At 42.2% G+C, this 24,899-nt stretch overlaps 1 protein-coding gene across 1 annotated transcript in view; it reads left to right on the forward strand.

Moving 5' to 3' along the window:
* Positions 1-24,899, forward strand: part of LOC122799215 (myosin phosphatase Rho-interacting protein-like) — a 2,938,789-nt gene that overhangs the window by 1,882,191 nt on the left and 1,031,699 nt on the right. The window contains exon 12 of the mRNA XM_044068133.1: positions 14,578-14,667. Coding sequence (XP_043924068.1) covers positions 14,578-14,667 — 90 coding nt within the window. The remainder of the gene's footprint in view (positions 1-14,577; positions 14,668-24,899) is intronic.

Genomic DNA, 24,899 nt, shown 5'->3' on the forward strand with positions numbered 1-24,899 from the left:
AGCATGTCGACTCACCTGAGTCTGTCACGTCAGACACTGATTTAGAGGAATTAGAAGGATTCCCTAGATTCCGCTCTGAGGATGTCTTTTTTTCTGACATCCTAGAAATCCTTAGACAGAGGGGTGATTGGAAGACCTCTAACCCTACTGAGGATGGGTCAGTGTATCTTGAGGCCTTTGGTTCCCGACCTTCCACCTCCTGGGTGACACCGCCTTATGACCAACTCTTGGGGGTCATATCGCGGAAAGCCTGGACCTCTTCAGATTCAGTGGAGCCCATCCTGAGGAGGCCACATAAGTTCATGACAGCACCTGAGGACAAGACTTTTCTTAGTAAGGGAGTTCCGATTGATGCTGTGGTGGTAGCAGTGGCCTCCAAGAAGGAGTTATCTGAGACAGCTTCTAATATCCATCATCCTGACCTGGAGTCCAGGACAATGGATAGGTACGGGAAGCATACTTTTTCTTCAGCGGCATTTACATTAAGATCGCTGAATTACCTTACTCATTTTACTCGTCTTCAGAGGGGTCTCCTGAAAGAGTTAGGAGACACCCTCCAGGGTTCAGTAGCTCTGGGTTCCATGGATAAGGTTTCTGCGCAGCTCTCCACCCTTACTTCCATAGCTAACTCCTCCATGAGGCTGATATCATACGCAGCAGATGGGGCGAGTGTGGCAGCTGCAGCAGGAATATCTCTCAGGGGACATTCTTGGATGCGTCTTTGTAATTTTATGGAGTCCTTCAAGTCTTCCTTCACTAACATCCTCTTTGATGGTTCATCTCTTTTTGGACCCCAATTGAAAGAGACGTTGACTAGGTGCGAGCAGAAAGGGAAAACCTTATCTGCCGTCACTGTCAGTTTCTCCCTCCCGTCTAGACCCTATCCCAAGGGTAATACAGGAGGGAAAATGTGGTTCCGTATATCTCAAAAAGGTTTCCCTAGGCACAAGGTTAACCTTCCCCTAGAGGCCGAGGAGGAGAATATAATGGAAGATGCTGCCCTCGCAGAAGTGGTGGTCCACAGCATCAGGGAGACAGAGAAACTTTCTACTACTACAATGTTACTGCTCAAAAATGCATAGCATAGAAGCATTTTTTGAAAAGTCTTGATTTTTACTTCATACGCAGTCTTAATGAAGTGAGGCATTTTAAATGATTTAAGTGTATATATTATCGAGAAAGAAAAAATACACTTTGTTGCAAGCATGCTTGTTTTTGCTGATACTTCCTTTAGAAAACGCAGTGTTTTGAAATTGTACTTGGAATAAAGTGTTCCATTTTCATTGTGGCCTAAAATAGTTTCTGGTAGCATTTCTCAAAGTTTGTATAGTTAACATCACTGGATTTAGTTTTAGAGAAGAAAAACATGTTTGGAGACGATAAAAGTAGCGATGGGTTTGTTACTTAGCATCTTATATATTTTTTTTATATATTTGTTTTAGCTGATTTCCAACCATTTAATCCTTAAAAAAAGCACAGTGTACGAGAGATGCGCATAAAACATTTCACTGAGGCAAAAATCTTGCATACAAACAAGGTTGTAAATAAAATGCACACTACATCTACCACACATAGTGTCCACCAAACACAAAGACCAACTTATATTGAGACACTCAAGCAATCAGCCCAAAACTCAAAGAACCCCTTTTCCTGTCAACAGTAACACCTATCCTCAGCAATCTAGCACTCAATGAAAGCAACACCAAACCCTACACATACTCCTACACCCAGTGGAGCCTCAAGAGCAAAGTAGATAAGGAAAGCCAACATATTACCCAGGGTTCTTATCAGAGGGTATTCCATTGTATGACACACAGATGCCCCACTCACCAGGCTGAACAAGGAGAAGATAACTGTTAGTTGCTTATCTGGAGCTAGGATCTGCCAAGTTACGCATGCACTCAAGTTGCTACACCACGGGTATTAGTGTGATTCTGTCAAAGTCCATGTGGGAGTTAGCCTGAGACCTACTTCCCTGGAATATATGGAGAGAAACCTTGTTGCTCTCTCTGAAAATGTGTCTTACACAGGTACGTGCCTTGCAGTGAACAGTATTCTACCTGCAACAAGGTTGTTGCTACATACAGTATGAAGAAAAGTTGCTTGACTTCAATAATTTTTCTTAGTTTCTGGTGTCTTTCCAGGGGGCTTCAGTATTTGTCCGCATCGGAGGACATGGTTAACAGACCACATTGTTTTGTAAAGGATGGTCTGTAGCTGTCTCACCTAGACTTCCGAATATCAGCTAAAACTATCCACCACCTTAGAGCATTCTTTAGGCAGTGCCAAATTGACAAACCTACTGGCATAGCAAATACAATCAAAAGAAACCTAAAGGTGTTACTGCTCAGTGTCGGAGCCTAAAGATGAAATGTCACACCCTGCAAGCTGTCCTCACTGTGGAGAATCTAGACATCTGTGCCATTACCAAGACATTGTTTAAATCCACAGAAAGTACTCTGACAGTGCAAGGGTTCAGTGCCTTCCACACAATTTGTACCATCAGCTGCACGGACAGGAACAAGAGGTGGCGGAGTCTCACTCAGTGTTAGCAACAAACATAATTCTACGTTGGTTAAACAGGACGATGCCCTGGAATTTATTCATGTCCAGATCACCATAGAGAAAGTCAATACCATATCTTAGCAAGGTATAGGTCACCCTCTATGTCCCTAGAATCCCATAGCTTATACCTTCATGTACTGGAAGACGCACACCATTAAACCAAAAACCCTAGTCATGAGAGACTTTAACTACCCACTGTATAGACTGGGAAGCATTTACTGCCTCATACTCACAGGCATAATGATCCCTGGACATTATTGGCACAAATATCCTTGACCAGATAGTGCTCACGTCCACCACAAGTGCTCACGTCCACCACAGGTTAAAACATACCAGATCTGGTTCTCCCTAATATCAGAGAGTGCTGCACTCCCAGTGTCACATCCTCAGTGATGCTTTTGGACCACAAAGTTGTTTCCTTCAAAATAAAAAAATCAACTCAGTAACCCAAGCAAACCATTTAACAGTTAGGATGTAGTTGCTACTGGAATATTTCCTATTAAGTGATAATTTATCAAAATTCAGTGTCCCTCCCAACCCCAAGTTCACAACAGTCTGTTTGCAATTGTTCACAGAGACCCTGCACCATCATGTAAATGGCTGTATAGAGGCTGCTCTTCCTACTAGAAATAGGCCCAAAACAGCCTCTAAAAACAAACCATGCCAATGAAATCCTAACCTTAACAGGATATTTAACAAAAGGGAAAAATTCATGGGTAAAATCAGGAAGTGCAACTCCCATAATGACAGGGGCTGTCTAATTAAACTAAGAGGACTAATTAAGTCCAGCAAGTCCAGTTACAAGGTCAAATAGCCTCATAGGCTAAAAACCACAACTTCAAAGGTTATATACATCAGTGTGCCAAACTGGTGGTCAGTAGTTCCCCCTTCTTTGAGCAGAGCAGCATATCAAATTTACTGGCTGACAAATTTAGTTCAAACTTCACCCCTCACTCCCACCCTGCTTCCCTCCATAAAGCACCTACTGGTATACCCCCCAATTGTTATGGGAGAAGGTCCTGGTGGCTCTCTCTAAGGCCAATAACAAAGCTTTAATGGGCTCCAACAATATCCTGGGATGCTTCCTAAATAGCTAGAAACATGACCTATCAGGAAAGAGTCACTTTTCAACTACAGCCTCAAAACAGGCTTGTACCGTGAGACTGGAGGACTGCAATGGCTTATCCCACTTTGCAAGGGTGGACCATCAACCGATGGCTGTTAACTATAGACTTATTAGCCTGACTAGTTGACATGCAATGCCATGGAACGAATTATCACGGGAATGATTAACAAAGACATGAGCAACTTTCAGACTTTGGAGCCAACACAGATGTTCATCGTGCATACAGCTGCAGTAATCACAGATGGGTTCTCTGCCGTCAGGCGGGTCCTCGGTCGGCCGAATTCCAAAGTCTAGGTCCGGCGTCGATTGTTGTCGCTTTCTCTCCTGACGTCAGTGAGGCCGGAGTATATAAGACACAGCCGACGCCATGTTCTTCAGTCTTTTTTGCTGCGCGGTGCCCGAAGCAGAAGCAGTTCGCAAGTGCCGGTCGGCCAGCTCCTGAATTACGAAAAATTGGAAACCGAAGTCTTCATTAAAGCTAAGTACCCGTTGAAACTTTTCTTGCCTCAGACCGATGTCAGAAAAAGTTAATAATTGTATTTCTTGTGGGAAGCAAATACCGCATAAGGATTTCCATTCCCTCTGCATACCTTGTTTAGGCCCAGACCACGACGTCACGGGCTGTCGCTTTTGCGCTACTTTCAATAAACGCACTATTAAGCGTCGGGCGGAGTTCGCCCAACACTTTTTTGGTAAAGCCTTTGATTATAAAATGTCGTCGGAGACTCCGACTACCGTTTTGTCCAAAAAACGCAAGGACAAGGACCGACATGCGAGGTCCGCGGTCCCCACCGACACCATGCCAAAACCGGCTACACGTGGTCTGGTTCTCAACGAGACGCCTTTGCAGTTCCTGACTACCGACGACACTCCTTTGGCGGTGTCCTCTGTACCCGAGACCGCAGGTACCTCGGCCCTTTCCCAGACTACAACCACCGAAGCCATTGCGAATGTTGAGCCTCCTAATGTGGACAGGTCCACTTCCACCCATGGTGTCTTTAGACCCTCATCTTCCTTTTCTATTAAGGCCTTTACTAAATCCAAATCAGCCAGGCATCCCAAGAGGCCTGTTGCACAGGGCCCTTCTCCAGGCCCCATGCCTAAAAAACAGATGCTTAAAATGGCTGAGGATTTAATTACTCTTATCAGGGGTTCTCAGCCCCCTCCAGACAAGAGACCCAGAGTGGAGGAAGATTCTCCCTCTTCTGATCAGGGCTCCATTTTATCAGAGCATTCTGATGTAGAGGAACACTCTTACTCCCCTTTTGAAGATTCGGATGCAGAGCAGTCCATTCCTTCTGTATCTCCTCCTGAGGATTTTTCCTTTGGGGAAACCTTGCACACTTTGAGGGAACACTTCCATTGGGAAGGCCAAGACTTTTCCAATTCCAAGAAAAGACTTAGGGAATTTCTTTTGTTACCTCAACACAGACCTCTGGTGATACCTCCTGTTTTGGACATACTTGATGATGTTTATTCGGAGGCTTGCCTTAACCCGGATTCCCTGCCTCCTGCACCAGTCAAACCTGATAGGTACTACAGAGTTCCTAACTCTCACCAATTTCTCTACAAAAGCCATAATGCTGACCCTGAAACCATTTCTCAAGGCCCCAAGGGATTGAAGGCCTCTACTGCCAAGAATCCACTTCCTGCTGAAAGAGAGTCAAGATCCTTAGAAAGGTGGGGGAAAAAGGTATATACCTCGGCCACCCTAGCCATGAGGGCCTTAAATTGTCAGTTTCATATGCTCAAATATCAACCGTTCCTGTTATCACAATTAAGGAATAAAATGTCTCAACCTGAACAACCAGATTTGAAGGAGTTGCAGGATATGATGCATAGTGCAGAGCAAGTGGGTAAACACACCTTACAATGTGGCTATGGTGCCCTAGAGGCCTCAAGTAGAGCTGCTGCTACAGGATCAGTTATTCGTAGACATGTCTGGCTTAGGGAACAAAGCTTGCCTGATCATGTGAAAGCTAAACTTCTAGATGCTCTTTTACAAAAGGATGTGCTGTTTGGTACTAATGCTGAGGAGATATTACGGAAAATGGAAGAAAAAGCCAAATCTATGCAAACTGTCAAAGCTTTTCTACAGGTCCAACCACCAGGTTTTAGCAGAAATTGGCCTTCAAAAAACTGGTCCTTTCCAGCCACTGACAAGCCCCAAAGAGGTAGATACAGACGCACAAGGGGCAGAGGGCAATCACAAGGATCATATAGAGGCCGACAATGGCAAACTCCAGCACCAAGAGGTGGCGAAGACAGTGCACAACAATACAGGAAACAAACCCAATGACTCCCTCATTTCCATGCCAAGCAAGTCTCAGCTGGCAGCACCTTTGGGAGGAAAGCTGGTATTATTTGCAAGAAATTGGCATATTGTCACAACAGACAAATGGATCCTGGACGTTATAAACAGAGGCTACAAATTTCAATTCCACACTCTTCCAAAAATGAGAGGCATGCCAAACCTGCCACACAATCAAAGGGCAGAGGCACAACTACAAGTTTCAAAGCTCATAGGCATGAGAGCTATTCAAGAGGTACCTACTCACGAACAAGGTCAAGGTTTTTATTCCAGACTTTTTCTGGTACCAAGGAAAGGAACCGACTGGAGACCCATTTTGGACTTATCCATCCTAAACACATTTTTACTCGTACCAAAATTCAAGATGCTCACATTACAGCAGCTTCTTCCCATGCTGGGCAAGGAGTTTTGGCTGGTAACATTGGACCTCAAGGAGGCATACCTGCATGTCCCAATCAGACAAAGCTGCAGAAGATACCTCAGATTTCTTGCAGGTTCAATCCACTATCAATTCTCTGCATTGTCCTTTGGCTTATCTACTGCGCCCAGAGTATTCACAAAATGTCTGGCATCAGTGATTGCTTACTGCAGACTTCAAGGGATACAAATTTACCCTTATTTAGACGACTGCCTGATCCAAGCGGACAGCAAGCACATACTTCTGGAACATCTGGCCTATGTAACACGGTTACCGCATTCTCTGGGATACACAATCAACAAAGAGAAATCCAGGCTAACACCATCTCAGAAAATAACTTTCCTGGGTGCCAACTTGGACACAAACACCCAGATGGCCTATCTTACGCCAGAAAAACAGGGGCAACTAACTCAGTACTTCAAAATACTAGCAAAATGTACCAGGCTTACTGCAAGGAAAATCCTGCAGGCTCTGGGCTTCATGGCATCTTGCATTCTTTTAATCCCATGTGCAAAGTTGCATATGAGGAAACTTCAATGGTACCTAAAAAACCTATGGTCTCAACACAGTCACAGTTTGGAAACAATAATACCAATAATTCCATGTTTGCAAAAGGAATTTCTATGGTGGGCCCAAGCATGTCAAGCAAACACAGGTCTCCCATTCTGCAAGCCTCAAGCAAATCAAGTCATCACAACAGACGCCTCAGATTACGCCTGGGGCACATGACAGACAGGTGCATTCAGGGCAAATGGTCCCAAAAGGAAAAGCACCTTCACATCAATCAAAAAGAAATGCTAGCAGTAATAAATGCAATTACAGCTTTCAAGGACCTCCTGCATCCAGGACAATTACTGATAAGAACAGACAACACCACAGTAATGTGGTACATAAACAAACAAGGAGGAACACATTCATACCACTTGTGCAGACTAGCCATGACTCTTTGGAACTTGGCTCTGGAATGGCAAATCGAACTTCAAGCACAGTACTTGCCAGGATTGGAAAACACGCTGGCAGACAATTTAAGCAGAAATATGACAGATCCACACGAATGGAAGTTGCATCCTTAGGTGTTTACAGAGATAATCCAAGCGTGGGGGAGGCCAGACATAGATCTTTTTGCCTCCCACAGGAATCATCAATTGGAAAAGTTTTGTTCGAGGACCTTTCATCCAAAGGCCTGGAGAGTGGACGCCCTTTCATTCAGTTGGACAGCATGGACAGTTTACGCTTTCCCACCTCTGCCTCTTCTGCCCAAGGTGCTCTTGAAAGCAAGAGCAGACAGACCAAAGATGATTCTGATTGCTCCAGATTGGCCAAGGCAACACTGGTACCCGCTCCTGAGGAGCCTAACACATACTCCTCCCTGGTCCCTACCTCTAATGCCTCTTCTGCTGACTCAGCACAGCTACAAAACTCTTCACAGTCAGCTGAAAACACTCAATCTCGCTGCATGGAAAATTCCTTAACACCACAACAGACCCTACTCTCCAAGGAGGTGCAGGATGTCATTTTGGAGGCCAGAAGGCCATCTACTAGAAAGGCTTACTCTGCAAAATGGAAACGGTTTTGCTCTTGGAATGAGAAAAAAGTCCAGGACCCTAGAAAACTGAATTTGCCTCAGGTATTACAGTATCTAGCTGAGCTGCTGAACAGTGGACTTTCATTTTCTTCCATAAAAATCCATGCCTCAGCCATTTCTGCAGAATTCAACACGGATCCACCTTTATTTTCTCACCCACTCTTACGACAGTTCCTCAGAGGGGCTAAGAATATAAGACCACCAAGGAAACAACCAATACCAGCCTGGGATCTTAATTACATTCTAGAAAAATTAACATTGCCTCCTTTTGAACCAGCTGCCTCAACAGATTTGCAATATTTGTCCTGGAAAACAGCCTTCCTTCTGGCCATCACTTCAGCTCGTAGGGTTTCGGAACTACAGGCCCTTATGGCGGTGCAGCCCTTCCTCATCTTCCATCAGGACAGGGTTTCCCTTCGTACCAACCCGTCATTTATGCCTAAAGTGGTATCCAGGGTAGTTTTAAATCAAGCCATACACTTACCTACCTTTTACCCCAATCCTCAAAACAAAGGGGAAACGCTGCTACACTCTTTAGACATCCATAGGCAGCTACGTTATTATTTGGACAGAACAAAGTCCTTCAGGAAATCAGAACAACTTTTTGTGTCCTATGCTGTAGGGGCTCAAGGGAAGCCAGTTACCAAGCAGACAATTTCAAAGTGGATAGGCCACTGCATACGGTTTTGTTATTCATATCATGGGAAATCTGTTCCCACAGGCATCATATCCCACTCCACTAGGGCCACAGCTACCTCTACAGCCTTCCTCAGAGGAGTTCCTACCAAAGATATTTTGGAGGCAGCCACTTGGAGTTCTGTACATACCTTCACAAAACACTACCACCTGCCTTTATATTCCAAAACCAGAGCAGGCTTTGCCACTGCTGTATTGCAGGGCATTCTGGCTCATCCCAGTTCCACCTAGTACCTACCACCCTGTGCGTAGCTTTGGGACTCTACCCATCTGTGATTACTGCAGCTGTATGAACGATGAACATAGTACAGTTTTCTACCTACCATAAATGTAGATGTTTGAGTGCTAATACAGCTGCAGTACAGGTTACCCTCCCTCCTTCCCCACTTGGTAAAGGCATGGGGCCTAACCCCCTCTTCATACAACCTGACTGGGTTATCCTTCTATGGTTTATTTGCTTGCAACTACTGATTTTGGATTATATTGCATGTATATATATATATATATATATATATATATATATATATATAATTTATGTATTGCCTTCCTTCTGGGGGCACCTGACATCTGGGGCGAGAAAGACTGAAGAACATGGCGTCGGCTGTGTCTTATATACTCCGGCCTCACTGACATCAGGAGAGAAAGCGACAACAACCGACGCCGGACCTAGACTTTGGAATTCGGCCGACCGAGGACCCGCCTGACGGCAGAGAACCCATCTGTGATTACTGCAGCTGTATTAGCACTCGAACATCTACATTTACGGTAGGTACAAAACTGTACTTTTGGCTTTGTCAAGGGAGGATCATGCCTTCTAAACCTAGTAGAACTGAGAAAGTCACTAAGGCAATGATTAAGGGTAAAGCAGTGCATACCGCCTACCTGGACCTAGCTAAGGTGTTTGATACAATACCCCACTCTGCTGTAGTTGACAAATTCACAGAACTGGGCTCAAATACTCTACCTAACTTAATGAATTGTCAGCTGGCTCACAGACAGGACCCAGGAAGTCAGAATTGGTGATACCACCTCCACTAAGAGACTGGCCACCAGTGCAGTACCTCAGGGCTATCTCTACTTCTCGGAGTTAAAAGCTAATGTCAGGGGTCTTTACTGACCAGTTTTGCAGATGACTGCAAATTGGGAGCTATCACAGAGTCCCCCCATGAAAGAAACATCTCACAAGAGAGTCGTACACAGACAAATGACTGGCGCCAAAGAGGCAGACTGAAATTCAGTGCCAGGAAGTGCATTATAGTGCCTTTTGGGAAAACTGCCACCCTGGTTAATTACTCCATTGATAAGCTACCCCTAAGAGTTGACCCTGTAGTCAGGGATCTGAGAGCATATGTTGACTGTAATCTGGCCTTTGACCAACATGCGGTCAAGGTAGTAAGAAAATCATTCTGTCTCACCCAACTTTTAAATAACGGTGTGACATCCAGGTCCAAGGAAGTCATAGTGCCACTTTATTTGGCCCTCTTCAGACCCATCATTGAGTATAATACCCCAGTCGACATGTTCCTGACCAAACATATGTAACAGTTGGAACATCCACAAAGGTTCCCTACCAGGTGAATCCAGGTATAAACACATTGTATCCAAAAACAAATAAGACTGGACACTGCTCGAATACCAACTCCTTCTGTTTATTAAAAATAGACATACAAGTGATGAGCGCTTTCGGGCCTTTGCCCTTCATCAGATAAAGCATCTCCCAAAACCAAACATTTTAAAACAAATACAAACCAATAGAAAATCAGTAAAAATCAGTAAAACACCCGCCTGTTCTTAAGGGCGGGTCTCATAGGAATGACTTCATTAAGCCCAGGACTCCTGTGTGCCATTAACTCAATTATCCATTTAGATTCAGCTAGCTCTGTTAACTGTTTAATGTCTCCCCCTCTTTTGTTCAACTTCACATTCACTATCACTTTAAACTTGAAGCTATGTGTAGGATGAGCTACCAAGTGTCTATATAATGCATTGCGTGTGTCTCCATTTCTAATCGAAGAGAGGTGCTGCAAGACCCTAACTTTAAACATACAGTTGGTCTTGCCCACATAAAGCTTGTGCAGGATTGACACTCAGCCAAATAAACCACATCAGTGGTTCTACAAGTTGCTCTCCCTTTCAAATCAAACAATCTTCCAGTCACTGGATGTACAAAAACACCCCTACTATCTACATAAGCACACGCCTTGCATAGCCCACATGAAAAAGTGCCCTGTTTAGTGATGGCCAGATTATCCATACTGGTCTTTGTCTTATCCCTACAAAGTAAATCTTTCAAGTTTTTATTTCTTTTATATCTAAAAAACGGTTTATCACCTAGCATACCCTTCAAACTTACATCACTAGTCAAAATGTTCCAATTCCCTCTGATCAGTGCACAAACATCACCTATATTACTGCCATATGTATGAAAACAGTCCATTTTCTGTCAACTGTACCCTGACATCCAGTTTGTATAGAAAAGACTGCTGGAAGAATACCTTGCTTTCTTTTGATAGCATGCACCCTCGACACATATTTCCTAATATAGTGCAGGGACAGGTTGCTAGGATTTCTAGAATCAGCAATGATGATGCATGCTTCGAGCAAGAGTTGGGGACCCTGAAGGACTGTTTTCATACCAGGGGTTATGATAGGAAATTGGTGAACAACAGGATGGAGTTTGGCAGAAATTATAGGAAGGATAGGTATAAACCATGGCTGAGAACCGTTGATACAGGCATAAGCTCACAACATGACAGGGCCAGTGGACATGATTCTAGGTTGACACTAACTTAAGACAAAGACCAGTATGGATAATCTGGCCATCACTAAACAGGGCACTTTTTCATGTGGGCTATGCAAGGCGTGTGCTTATGTAGATAGTAGGGGTGTTTTTGTACATCCAGTGACTGGAAGATTGTTTGATTTGAAAGGGAGAGCAACTTGTAGAACCACTGATGTGGTTTATTTGGCTGAGTGTCAATCCTGCACAAGTTTTTATGTGGGCAAGACCAACTGTATGTTTAAAGTTAGGGTCTTGCAGCACCTCTCTTCGATTAGAAATGGAGACACACGCAATGCATTATATAGACACTTGGTAGCTCATCCTACACATAGCTTCAAGTTTAAAGTGATAGTGAATGTGAAGTTGAACATAAGAGGGGAGACATTAAACAGTTAACAGAGCTAGGTGAATCTAAATGGGTAATTGGGTTAATGGCACACAGGAGTCCTGGGCTTAATGAAGTCATTCTATGAGACCCGCCCTTAAGAACAGGCGGGTGTTTTACTGATTTTTACTGATTTTCTATTGGTTTGTATTTGTTTTAAAATGTTTGGTTTTGGGAGATGCTTTATCTGATGAAGGGCAAAGGCCGAAAAGCTCATCACTTGTATGTCTATTTTTAATAAACAGAAGGAGTTGGTATTCGAGCAGTGTCCAGTCTTATTTGTTTTTGGATATTTACTATGGTTTATTTGACTGGACTTTGGTGAGGCACAGAACATTGTTTTGTTTTTCATAAACACATTGTACTGTGCAGATTGCCTTAAAGCCTCATATCTGTACTCTGTCTTCTTCAGGTTACTGCGAGACAGTCTGTACTTGGCGTACAAGGCATCCTATGATCCAGCCGTGATGGACATTTTGCACAACCTCAAAATGAACAGCATGGCAACCACTAGATTCAAGGATTTAATTTTTTGCATGTGACATAAATAACACATGTTGGCAAGACAGGTTTGTGCCTCAGAAGATCCCCATCCTCTGGAAAAGGCTCCCCAATGATGTGAAGCAGAGTCCATCCCTAACCCTATTTAAGTGCAACTTTGACCAGTGGATGGGAAATCAGAAATTCACGCCGGGTATGGTCCCTGTATCTCTGATACATACAAACCCCTCTCTACATAAACTCTAGAAACTTCCTAACTAACATACCCCCCAATAAAATTTCCCATGATACACAGGCAAACAACTGAGATGGATTGCTTGACCAGGCTTATAAAGGGCTTGGTGGTCATTAGGCTAGTATGTAACAGTGAACCTTTAAGCCCTTGACAAGAAGGGTTCCCAGATGTTGAAGGGAGTTGCTGTTTGATTATACCTGGTAGTTCATAACAGCATGTGACCAGAAAAAAAATGAGTTGATGTTTCTAAGCATTGGAATTTAGATCAAAAAGTATTACTTTTCACCTTGCCATAATTGCCTACAATGTACTTATGTTATAGAAAACTATAATTTGTCATTTTTTATATGTATCTTACTGGAAAATCATCTTTACCTAGACAGGAGACAGTGAAGTGTTTAAAAGGGATTTGGAATTTGCTTGAGGTTTTGGTGACAGAGCTGTAGGTGATCACTTTGTGGTACAAGAAGAGCTTTCTTTTTGGATTCCCTGCATTAAGACAAAAAAACAGTGGCCTGAAAGCTGAATACCGTTATCTTTTTAGTCAAAAGAGGATCTATGTAAAAAAAAAAAAAATGGTTATGCACAGTAGCAAATAGCATCTTCTTTACATTGTAATCATAATTATAGGTTCATAGGTTGGTACTAGGCTGTCGACCCTAGGGCCTATACAAGCCTAGCCATAACAATTCCCTGGCTATTTCTTCCCACACTATTTACTTCCCTGGACCCTTGTCTATCAGGGCGACTGACGTGATCCCCGGGGTGAACTTCCTTTCTCCCATCCAATCGTCAAGGTTCCTTTTGAAGAGGGCCAAGGAGGCGCTCTGCTTGACATGTATGGGCAGTCTGTTCCAGAGTCTGGGGAGTCTCTAGGTGAGGAACCTATCCCTCCAGCGTATTTTGTTTATTGTGATGACAAGGTTTAGATTCCTGGAGTGTGTGGCTCTGAGGGACTGGGATTTCTTTAAGTGTAGCATGTCCAACAGCTCTGGGTTTGATATGGCCTTGTATGTTAAGCAGAGATCGCCTCTGAGTAGACGATATGTGACAGAGAATAGCTGGAGTTTTTTAAGGCGGTCAGCATAGGGCATCTGCTTTAGGCCTGTGATTCTTTTAGTGAGGTATTTCTGTGGCCTTTCCAGTTGTTGCAGATGTCTTGAGAGGCACATACCAAATGGGGAGTTGTATTGTATAATGGGGTCTAATGAGGGATGAGTACAGTGGGACAATGACCTCCTTTTTTCTGGATGAAAATCGCTTAGTGATGAGGTGTGCCACATAGAAGGATTTCCTGACTGTTGTGGCGATGTGGTTATTGAAGGTGAGACCACTGTCCACCTGTGTCCCTAAGTCTCTTAACACACTTTTGGTGTTTAGTGTACTGCCACCTATGTGGTAATTCATGGGTACATGTTTTTTCCCAAAGGGGATAACTGTACATTTCTTGGCATTGAGCTTGAGCCCATGGCTCTGGCACCAAGCATCTGTTTCTGTAAGGCTCTTTTGTAGAGTATCCACATCATTTGGGGATTCAATAATGGCTCCCAGTTTGCAGTTCCTTAGTGTTGGCCTGTACTTCAGAGAAGTAGATGCTAAACAAGAGTGATCCCAGGACTGAACCCTGAGGTACTCCATTTGTCACTTGTCTGGAGCTGGATTTGGAGTCAGCTACTTTTACAGTGTGGGTTCTGTAAGTAAGCCAGTTGGCAACCCATCGAGTGACATAGGGATTAACGCCCAGCTTAGTAAGTTTATCTATGATTCCAGAGTGGGGGGTGGTGTCAAAGGCCTTGGCGAGGTCCAGATAGGCTGTGTGGACTTCCCTACCCTCATCCACAACCCTGGAGACTAATTTGTCAGTTAGTTTTCATCGGCTAACTGTTCCATTACCTGTAACAAAATTTCAGTAGTTAACTTGTATTAAATGTCTGACTGTTTAATAAACAATTTTCTACGTCTTTGTTTTTCAGGCAGCTGACCTTGATGGAGAAATTGATTTAACAACATGCTATAACGTTACTGAATATCAGGTTCAAAGAAATTATGGTTTTCAAATTCATGTAAGTACACTTAAAAAGAGTAAGTTTTAAAGTATACTTGCTGCATACAGTTTGGGAGAAAAGAGCCATTTCAAGGACATTTTCATAATACAGTTTTGTCAGGGCATTTTGAGTTTTTAATCTAATGAAGGTATAGTTTGCTTTGGTTAGGTTCTAGCAACCTTCAGCAGAATGCAGGTAAATGAGTGGGATCCGAGGGTGTGTTATTAGATAGTATTTGTTTCTAGCACCGTCTGTTAAGTACTGTTTTCATTAAAGATGTTTCTGGAATACTTTTCTAACATTGTTTAGATATCTGCTTTACTGAATACCATTTCTTCCAGCATAGTCTGTAAATACTGCTATCATTAAAAATGATGTACAGGTATTTGCAGTCCATGGAAAAAAGAGAGAGAGAGAGAGAGTGTGTGTGTGTGTGTGTGTGTGTGTGTGTGTGTGTGTGTGTGTGTGTGTGTGTGTGTGTGTGTGTGTGTGTGTGTGTGTGTGTGTGTGTGTGTGATGAAAGTTTGAGATCAGAATTTGTGCATTCGACCAACATAGATCTGATAGTAGCTAAGAATGAACAATGTGGCTCATGTAATCTACCACTTTATTAGGTAAGCTGTAGGTTCTGTGAACCACTTACTGCCTCCAGCCCTCGTAAAGGTGATGTTTTGTCTCTCCCATACATTTCTGAATGCAGTCACTGTTTTGACTTCTTCAGGAATGCTATGTGACAGTATCCTTTCTGCAAAATAAAACTTTCCCATGTTGTTTCTAAACTACCCACCTTATATTCCTAAGTTATACTTTCTTGGTGTTCATTGTATAGATCAGATTTCAACAGTAGTACTTACTACTGGGATTTCTACCACAGAAGATCCGACTTTCAGAGCTTAGCACACTTCCCTGTCGTAGCCGGACAGATGGCCAGTTGCTTGAAATGCCAGTATAAAACTGGCATTCAAAGATTTCATCTTTGGATCTTTCATTCTGCTAGTATAATTCACATGCCAGTTTGTTGTCAGCATTGTGAATCTGTCTTGGTGCGTTCCACTGACAACAAGGTACATAAGTACCCCATTGGGGATGGTTTTCTTTATGAATGTTTTCAGTTATATTTCCTGAGTTGTTGATTCGAGAGGTCAGAATACAGTTATGGTTTTGGTGTATATCCACTGTAGAAAGAGCTAACAAATGTGCTTGTGGTAGGCAAATTCCCTGTACAGACTACCAATACTGAGTGTTTATTTTGTTTGGGTTCTGAACACATCCATAATGGGAATGTTTGTCAGGGCTTTAGCCGTACAACAATAAGGACAAGAAGACATTCCCATCATGACTGTTTAGAAGGGAATAGGTTTGAAGCCTTGGCCTGTACTGCCATCATATTTTCTTGTGTACCTTCTCCTGTTGTAGATGCCCCCTCTTAAAAAGAGACGAGAGGAGTGCACCAAGGGGCAAGTGTAAAAGGAAGCATTTCAAACCCCAAAGTCCTTGTTTGGCTAGAGGTTGCAAGACCCAGTGAAGTGCTTTTATAGCTCCCCCAACCCAGGCATCTGTGTTACTAGAGGCTTCTGGCATTGCCCCTTTGAAGGCTACAATGCCTTTGGACCTAGACATCCTCCCATGTTGAAGGCCTTCCATGAGACGTCAGTCTTGATACTGCTGTGCAAGCATCTGGCTGCAATGCCCATGTCATTATTTCCACTGGGGAGAGTGGAACTTCCTTGCTACTGTTGTGAGAATATGTCTGCACTAAATGTAAAGGTCAGGGATGCCTTTCCATAGACGAAATCCTTTGAGGTGGCTCCTCAAATTAGGTGTACTCCTTCATCCAAACCTAGGATGTTTGATATCCCGAGCTCTCTACAATAGCCTGAATCTCAGGCAATAGTCAGACTTTCACATTCACCCCTTCCCAGGAATGTTTCAACCTGGCCCAGCTTCCTTCAGTTCCTGCAAAATTTTCAGACAGATGTGGACCAGGATTCAATGCCTGTAGTACCCGTTATTAAAAGAAAGAGGGAACACTTATGGAAGGGCTCAGAATTTTCATGTAGTGAGGAGGAAGATCTGCCCTGTGCTTCACAGGCAGACCTCTCAACCATACCAAGTTCCTCGGTATTCACCAGTTTTGAGGTCCAAATAATGGGATGCCATGAATTCCCGAATGGCCCCTTTAATTCCCGCTTTTTTTTGCTTTTGAATATTTTTTTAAGTTGTCGCTGACATCATCACGGACAGGATGTGTGCGATGATGTCAACTTCATGAGGGAGACTGACACCCTATCAGAATAGGGCTTGGACTGTCTGTAAAGCATGTTTGCATTTTTTTAAATGTATTGTACATTCTTTCATAGACTCAGATTCATACTAGTACTCACTACATTCATTTTGATTGAACGTTCACTCACCCAGCAGCACAGCACACATAGCAAGCGGAGCGGGCAGGAGCTGTAAAGCTGAGCCTGTTTTCTTTTAATATTTAATAATAAGTTAAGTAAATTAACTAACATCTGGCTGCATTCTTCTGTTTCTACCAGTGGCACACTGGCAGCCTAGCAAGCCAAGAAGGAGCAAGTGCTGCTGCAGTACAAGACAAGTTCAAGTTGTGTGCAGAGTCTGGTCCGCCCAGCGTCTGCTGCCTGCAACTCCAGGAATCCCATTCCCATCACATCCCAGACCTCATAGACCCAGACCCAGGGGGATGTGGAGGGAAACAGGAACAGTACATAACGCAGCACAGCAGTCAGGATTAGGAAACTTCTTTCTGGCCGTGGTGGCTCCTACAGGTAGGAATAAAGAAAAAAAAAAAAAAACAGAATGGACATTGCCTCAGTCTTTTAGTTAAATTAAGTAGTATTGCAGACTTGCAGTATGCAGTTGGGAGCTGCAGATGAGGGGACATTCATACTAGTATTACAGGAATGCAGGTCTGTAGAAGGAGTTGTTTAAATAAGTTTGCTTTGTTTGTATAAATATACCAAGTTAAAACACTTGTGTATTCTGCTCAATGAAAATAAGCAAAAAAAAAAAAAAAAGGGAGAATGGTCATGCTTTTTAGCATTGTTGGGCATCATCTTGAGAAAAGCAACAAAGCTCGTTTTGAACGTTTAGAATAACCTTTTATTTTCCCGTGAAATTCAGTACTGTTTTTGAGTTTTGGAGTACTAGAAATTGTGTGGAGGTGTTTTGAAAAGTGAGTACGTTGGTGTTTATGACTTGGTAAAATGGGTGCATATATGTTGATTCACTTTGAGAGATCTGTAATAAGGAGCAGAAAAAATTGTTAGTTGGAAAAATGTTTGGCTGATTTTTTTTATGAAGTCGTAATATGGGTACTATCACTCTTATCTAGTGTTGTTCATGTTTCGCATAACCATTGCTCCAGTTATTAATAGCGGAGGCCTCTCTTATTTCTCTCGTTTTCTATGGGTTTGACCACAACCCTTTTGAATTCGTTGGTAGAGGAAATGTTTGTAGGTGACAATGTCACATCTCTGAAGCAGAGAAACAGTATTTAGAAGACCGTTATGTTTTGACTTGATAGAAGCATGTTGTCACTTTCTTGTCTTTCCTCGGTTAGGGGTCGACACAGCGGAACTCCGGTCCGCTAATGATTGGCAGTAGATTTTCACGAACGCCGAGGTGCCAGCTTGACGTTCAACCTTCAACGAAGGCACGCCCATTTACGCATGTCTTTCGAACGCCCACCCAACCGCGGGGAGGACATGCAGACTCCACACAGAAGGCACTGCCCGCACTCCAGCCGAGAATCGAACGGGGGAACCTCTTGCTGTGAGGCAACAACGCTACCGCTGCACCACCGTAGAAGCATGTTGTGTCACTAGTGTTCCTATATTAATTTGGTCAATGTTTTAAGTTGCCTTTCTGTGTTTACTTGTGGTGGGGAGGGGCAGGGGCATAATTGGATACTTTCGTCAAGTGTACTTTCTTAATGGCAGATATTTTATTGATTGTAGATGTTTTGGATTTATTGAAAAGTGTTTTATTAATTTTCGGATTGCTCACCGGAGTAGTCCATCTGAGTGACACTGCCCCTTTTATCAGAGTCCGGAAGAAAAAGTGCTGCTCTTTAATGTACTATTGTACAACTGTGAAAAAGGTTTATAGGTTATTTGTGTGTAAGGAAGATTTATTTTTTAAGATGTTTATTGGTTCATAGTTTAGTACTAAGCTAACTGCCCTTGCGAGCCATTTTAAGCCTAACCAATTATCCCTTGTGAGACTCAAACCCTGCACCTTGTGTTTGTAAGGCAAACACCTTAGCCATTAAGCCACCCTATTTTGCTTTTTGTGACCGGGATAGTCTGGGTGGTACATATGACCCTTTTTGTACAGTCTCAGAAAAGAGGCTTCCCAGGCTATACATATACCTACACTGGATTTCAAATCAAATTCACGTATTTCAGTAACAAATAGCTGATGGTATCTGAATACGTTTTGTAAATGTTGACCGTATAAGGACTTTAGAACTATTTCTTGTATTATTTGTTTTCTTATTTAATATTTCAAAAGATTGAGATTTGAACTATTAGCATAATGGTTAAGGTGTTTTACCTTACAGACACAAGGTACATGATTTGATTCTGACATGGGGTAATTGGCTAGGCTTAAAATAGCCCACAAGGGCAGTTAGCCTAGTACTGATCTATAAACCTATGGTGTTGGTGTTTCTGACTGAAAGGGGCATGGTTTAAAATGTGGTACTTGACAGCTAACACTGCTTTGTAAACCATAATATCTGCAGGATAAATCTGCTTTATATTTATTTGGGATTTATTGGTTTATAGTTCCCATACTTTTTTTTGCTTTTTTTCTTTTGCTCTTGTTTTGTTGCATTTTGTTTTACTTTAAATTTGTTGCTTTACCTGAATTTTTTTTCCTTTTAATTTTTTAAGAATAGTCTTGGTTTGGGTCAGTAAGCAAACATTTCTTTTGCATTATGTGGCTGCAAAATAATTAACTCTATTTGAATTGTGGGGTAAGCTAAGGAGTAAGGTTTTCACTTGACGCTCACAGTGCATGAAGATGTTTAATCCGCTAGACCTGTGATTGTTTTACATTTTTTGGCTAATGGTTTGCACACTGTTTCTTGTTTTTGCTCTATTTAATTGCAGTTTGCTTTAATTTAAAACACTATTTTTCTTCTGTTTATTTTGTATTTATTCTTCAGTTTGCATTTAAAAGTTGGTATCCCACAATTCCTTTGGAGTGGGTGGGGTTACATAATTGTGTACAAATTTTATATTAATCAGCATTTTTAGCCAGTTGTACCTATTTTTCATGTGCCTTTGTCCCGATTTTTATGATTCCAGATAGAGAGGTATGTTCACAAGTGTCTTCTTATTTAGAGTTTGAAATGGACATTGATGGACCATGTTGTTGTCTTTTTCCAGAGAGGACATCTCATGGTGATACTTCTAGAATGAAGGATCACCTTAAATAAGAGGTAAGAGGTCTCACTTGTCCAGAAGTGCTGCTTTGACCTTCTGGGTCTGTCCAAAACAGAGACTATATCTCCTTTCTTAGTAACCTTATCAGAAGCTTTCCTTCTTTCCTGTTTGAAACCAGACTCCCAACAGCCTGCTCTGAAAAAGCCTGACTGGTTATATCAGATCCATGACTCTACACACTTCTATATAAAAATCCTATAGCTGACCTGTTAGTGATGTCCCTTGATCCAGAAAAGGGGTTCAAACTAGTTCCACCCCATAATATCCTTCATATTGACCAATAGAGTAGGTTTATTGATTGCTTTGGAAAGAAAATATACACAGGTTCCACCCTGTCATTCAGGGTGCTATGTTATCAGACCCACATGATTAGATGCCAGGGAGAACACCTCAATTAAGTGGGTTAAAGGTATGGGAAATGACAGAAGAGACCCAGGAGGCAAAACTGCTTGGATTTATCTAAAGTACCCAGGTAGGAAAGCATGCTGTTAAATGTGTCTGTTATGCTGTGGGTTCAACATGCAGGTTAGCAGCCATGGGGTCTGTAATAAGAAGACGTGCCCAGCTGACGAGTTTGCCATTTCCAAAAAAAGAAGTCCAAAGTGCACGTCCTAAATGATTCACTAGCCAGTGACCTGCTGTTTGGGTTCCCATAGCAGAAATGTTTTAGAGTGGGTGAAGAGGGGAAGATATCCCTCTATCCCTAGATATGACTAGAATTGCCTTCTGAAAGCTTACCCTTGTAACACCACCAAAGCAAACATAAACAGGTGAAGGACAAAATGGGATATTATCAGTAAATAAAAATGACTGAGAGACCAGAAGAAGATGACTAGGTGGTCACCAGAGCCATGCCTCAAAAGGGGAGCAGCCCTGGGTATTCCATACTCCTCCCTCAACCTCTAACCAAATCCCAGCCCTAGTCTTCTCTCCAGCTTTTCACCCCCCCCCCACACACACACACACACACACACACACAATCCAGCCAGCAATCAGTGTACATGGCCAGCTGTCACATTTCTCAAAACTTGGGAAAAACATCCCAAAAGCAGATGGGTCCTGAAAATAATAAGCCCAGGGGTACAGATTACATTTCCAGTCAAAGCCAAGATTTGCAAGTATCCCACAAATACCAAAGGATCAAAAAGACATAGTATTACTTCTCATACAAGAATTTGAAGGATGAAAGCACCAGTCCCAAACAAGGTGCAGAGCAAAGGATTTTATTCATGACTTTTCTTTGTGCCCATAAATGATTACCTGGGCTAAACACTTTCTAGTGGTTCCAGAATTTAGTATGCTAAAACTGCAAACCTTTTGTACCCCTTTAACTTTGTATCCTGATTGTAGCACTAGATCTTAAGGATACCTTTCTGCACATTCCCACTAGGGGATCAAAGATTCTAATGCTTGTGGCATGGGGCACCCATTATCAGTTTCCTTTCTTACCCTTTGTGTTAGCTACTACTCCTAGAGTGTTTGCAAAGTGCCTGTGTCCAACAATTGCTCAATGCAGTACCAATAGGCATCCATAGCTGTATCGGCTGAGATGATTACTTAATTCTGGCACATTCTTAGGAGCTCTAGACAGGACACTGTAATTTACAGTGGGGTGTCTGCAGAGTTTGGAATTCTCTGTTACTCTACTCAAGTCAAATCTCATACTTTCCCAGTGAGTTGAAGACTCGGTAAAAGATTTTCAGGGCAACTTCCTGAAGATCTTGATTATATCCAGAGAGTTTCTAAGGCAATGGAATATGTGGCATCCACAAGTCTGATGTCACATCTTGCAAGGATACATATGAGAATATTTTAGTGATACTTCAAGAAGATTTGGAATGAGCACCATCAGTCCCTGGAGAAGAAGATTCTCCATTCTACCCTGTATAAAGAAGTAATTGGAATAATGAATGAGGCAAGCAGGTCTGAACACTGGTTCTTTTCAAACATGATCCCCTAATTGTGTCTTGACAGATAGCTCAGATTTGGCCTAGGGAGTTCCCTCTTACAGGCTAAAGGTCCAGGGCATCTAAAGTTTCTTTCATAGCAAGAATCACATCAACATAAATGACTTTTTGACACACATCTTTGCTCTTGAAGCACTCAGATGGCAAAAAGAAGTGTTTCAGGTGGTCAGAGACAGCCCAACTTTAACAGGGTACACAAAAAGCCAGGAGGAGACTTGGTCATACCCCCTATGTAGGTTAGCATGATTGCCTGGTGTGTTAGTCCTAGAGTCAGATGTAAACCTAAAAGCAGTCTACATCTTTTTCCACTTATCGATGAACTATCCAAACAGATCAGAGGTGTATCTCACAAGTGTCTGTTGCACAGGGATTTGTTTCTAGAACTGGTTCAAAGGTTTCATACTTTCATACTTTAATTGACTACATACAGTCATTAACCATCAGTAATCCAGACTCCTTAGTACCATGTTTGTATTTATTGGTTATCACCTAAATAATAATCTAGATTCTGTTTAAACAGTTCGAGTGTCCAGAGAGAGACCTCAGTATCTGCAAGCAGAACACAGATGAGAAAGTTACAGTGTAGAGCATCTTGCAAAGAAGGTTGTGTAGTAAATGCCTTCTGCATCAGTTGGTCATGTCTCCCTCTATCTGTCTGTCTGCATTCCTTCTTCCCAGGCTAATCTGCAGATCAAGGGAGGAAGGACTAAAGGTGATATTAATAATACTTTCTGGAGTCAATGTTGGTTCTCCTTTGCGTAACAATGACATGAAATGCTGGTCATGCTACCGATGTGAATGGACTTATTGGCTCCCATATCTGAGGACTCTGCAACTCACAGCATCGATACATGTGTAACATAATGCATATGCAAACTAGGTGGCCACATTCCAATATTTATTCATTGTTTTTAAACTTAAATAAAACACATTTCTTTGCTTTAGAAAATTAAATAAATGGCCCTCCGTGCCCCTGCTTAATGAATCTGTAGCTGTGGTGCCATGGGGATGAGGTGTTGTAACCTGATCATTCATTCTGTGGACTTTCTGCACCATCCTGCTCACTGTATCATGAGCAAAATGGAGCAGAATTTTGAAATTAAAGTGGATGGTATGACTGTGATATTAAGACAGGCAGAAGTTTCACACAGCAGGTGTGTGACACAATTTTTATTATTATTATTATTTTATTTTATTTTTCATGCTGGCAGACAACCAGATATGGGCAGTGAATGGTTTTGTAGGACTAGGTTAGCAACTATGAGTTCATGTGAACTGGAGTCAAGATGCATTACTGAGGCTATTTTATTTATTTTAATTTTGCTAGAGTAGATGCTTGAGGTGTATGCTCCTAGAACAACAGTATAATTGCTAGTTACAGGGGCTGTCTGTGAACAAGAATGACTGACCCTGCTGTCATTTTCTCATTATTCTGGCATTGCAGGACTAATGTGATTTGTTTTAAGCAAATTTACAAACTTTCATTACTGTTTCTGTGAAAAAAGTTGAAATGCTTTATAGTGGCTGTTTTTTTATTATGAAATCAGACCTCTCCAGTGTCTTTGTAATGGCGCACATACCTAGTTAACAAATGTAAAATAAGTTGATCATTTTTCAGTGGTGCGCGCAGTAGTAGGCTATTATAACTGGTGTAGGGGCTGAGGGCAGTTTATAATTATTTCTGTAACTTTCGTCATAATCGAACCTGAGAGATTAGCACAGAAGGTCACTGTAGTTTGTCTTTGGGGATTGTAATGCCTAGGATTTATAAGTTGGAATACAATTCTGGAGACATTAGTTTTTCATTTCCTGCACAGTCAGACATAAGGTATATATACAAGTGGTTATCTTTTGGGGTATTGGATAAAGAGGCATGTGGGATATATATGTCTGACAGCAGCAAGCTGAAGTATGTTATGATCTCTTCTTTCATTTTCATCCCAGTCTGTTATCAGAAATGTAGTGTAGGACTACGGAGTCTTGCTGTGTAGATGTATAACAGCAGCAACTGGAACTGTATTGCTTGATCCATTTGTTCTTTCACTTTATTCCCAATCTAACATGGGAGGGGCACACAGATGGTTAGGGCATAGGGAACCAGGCAGTAGTTCAAGATATGATGTATTCCTTTTTATAGGTATTGTCTTTTCAGTTTATTGCAACTCTTGTTGTCAGCTTTGAAAACTGAGCTTTGTACACAATGTATTTCTTTGTTGAAATTAAAAAAAAAAAGACTTTCTTTCCATAGTCATGATTTTATAATTGGATCAAAAGGTTGAGAAAGAAATCTCTAAAACTCACCTCAGAGCATCAGTAACCCCATGACTTCTGGGGAGATTCCCCCCCTTCTTTCTTCAAGTCTTTCTTCCACAGGTATTGCTGTGTAGTGTTAGTCGGTTAGGGTGTGCTAAAAGAATGCAAGAAAAAGCTGGAGAGTAAACAAGAAAAAAAAATAATCTTGATTGTGTAGGGAGGCCAGGATGGGAAGGAAAACAGGGGAGTACTGTGGATTGCAGGGGAGAGCAACAAAGGAGTCCTTTCTCTAGGGCTTTATTTCATGTCCTAAGGTCAGCCCTGCATGGATGATATAACCGTACTGCTCTTCAAGTGCCAATTCTCAGGGGACATACTTGATATTAGAGAAGCCAGGAAAGATCCAAGGAAATACTAACCTATCCAAATGGAAAACATTTTCCATCTGTTGCCAAAGAAGGAATCAAACCCTTTCTCAGCCTTACTATCTGCGATTCTTCAGTATCTGTCGGAGCTACTCAAGATATGATTGGTGTATGCTTCATTGAAGGTA

The sequence above is a fragment of the Protopterus annectens genome, chromosome 4.part0, assembly GCF_019279795.1.
Source record: "Protopterus annectens isolate FY-2018-M chromosome 4.part0, PAN1.0, whole genome shotgun sequence".
Lineage (NCBI taxonomy): Eukaryota > Metazoa > Chordata > Ceratodontiformes > Protopteridae > Protopterus > Protopterus annectens.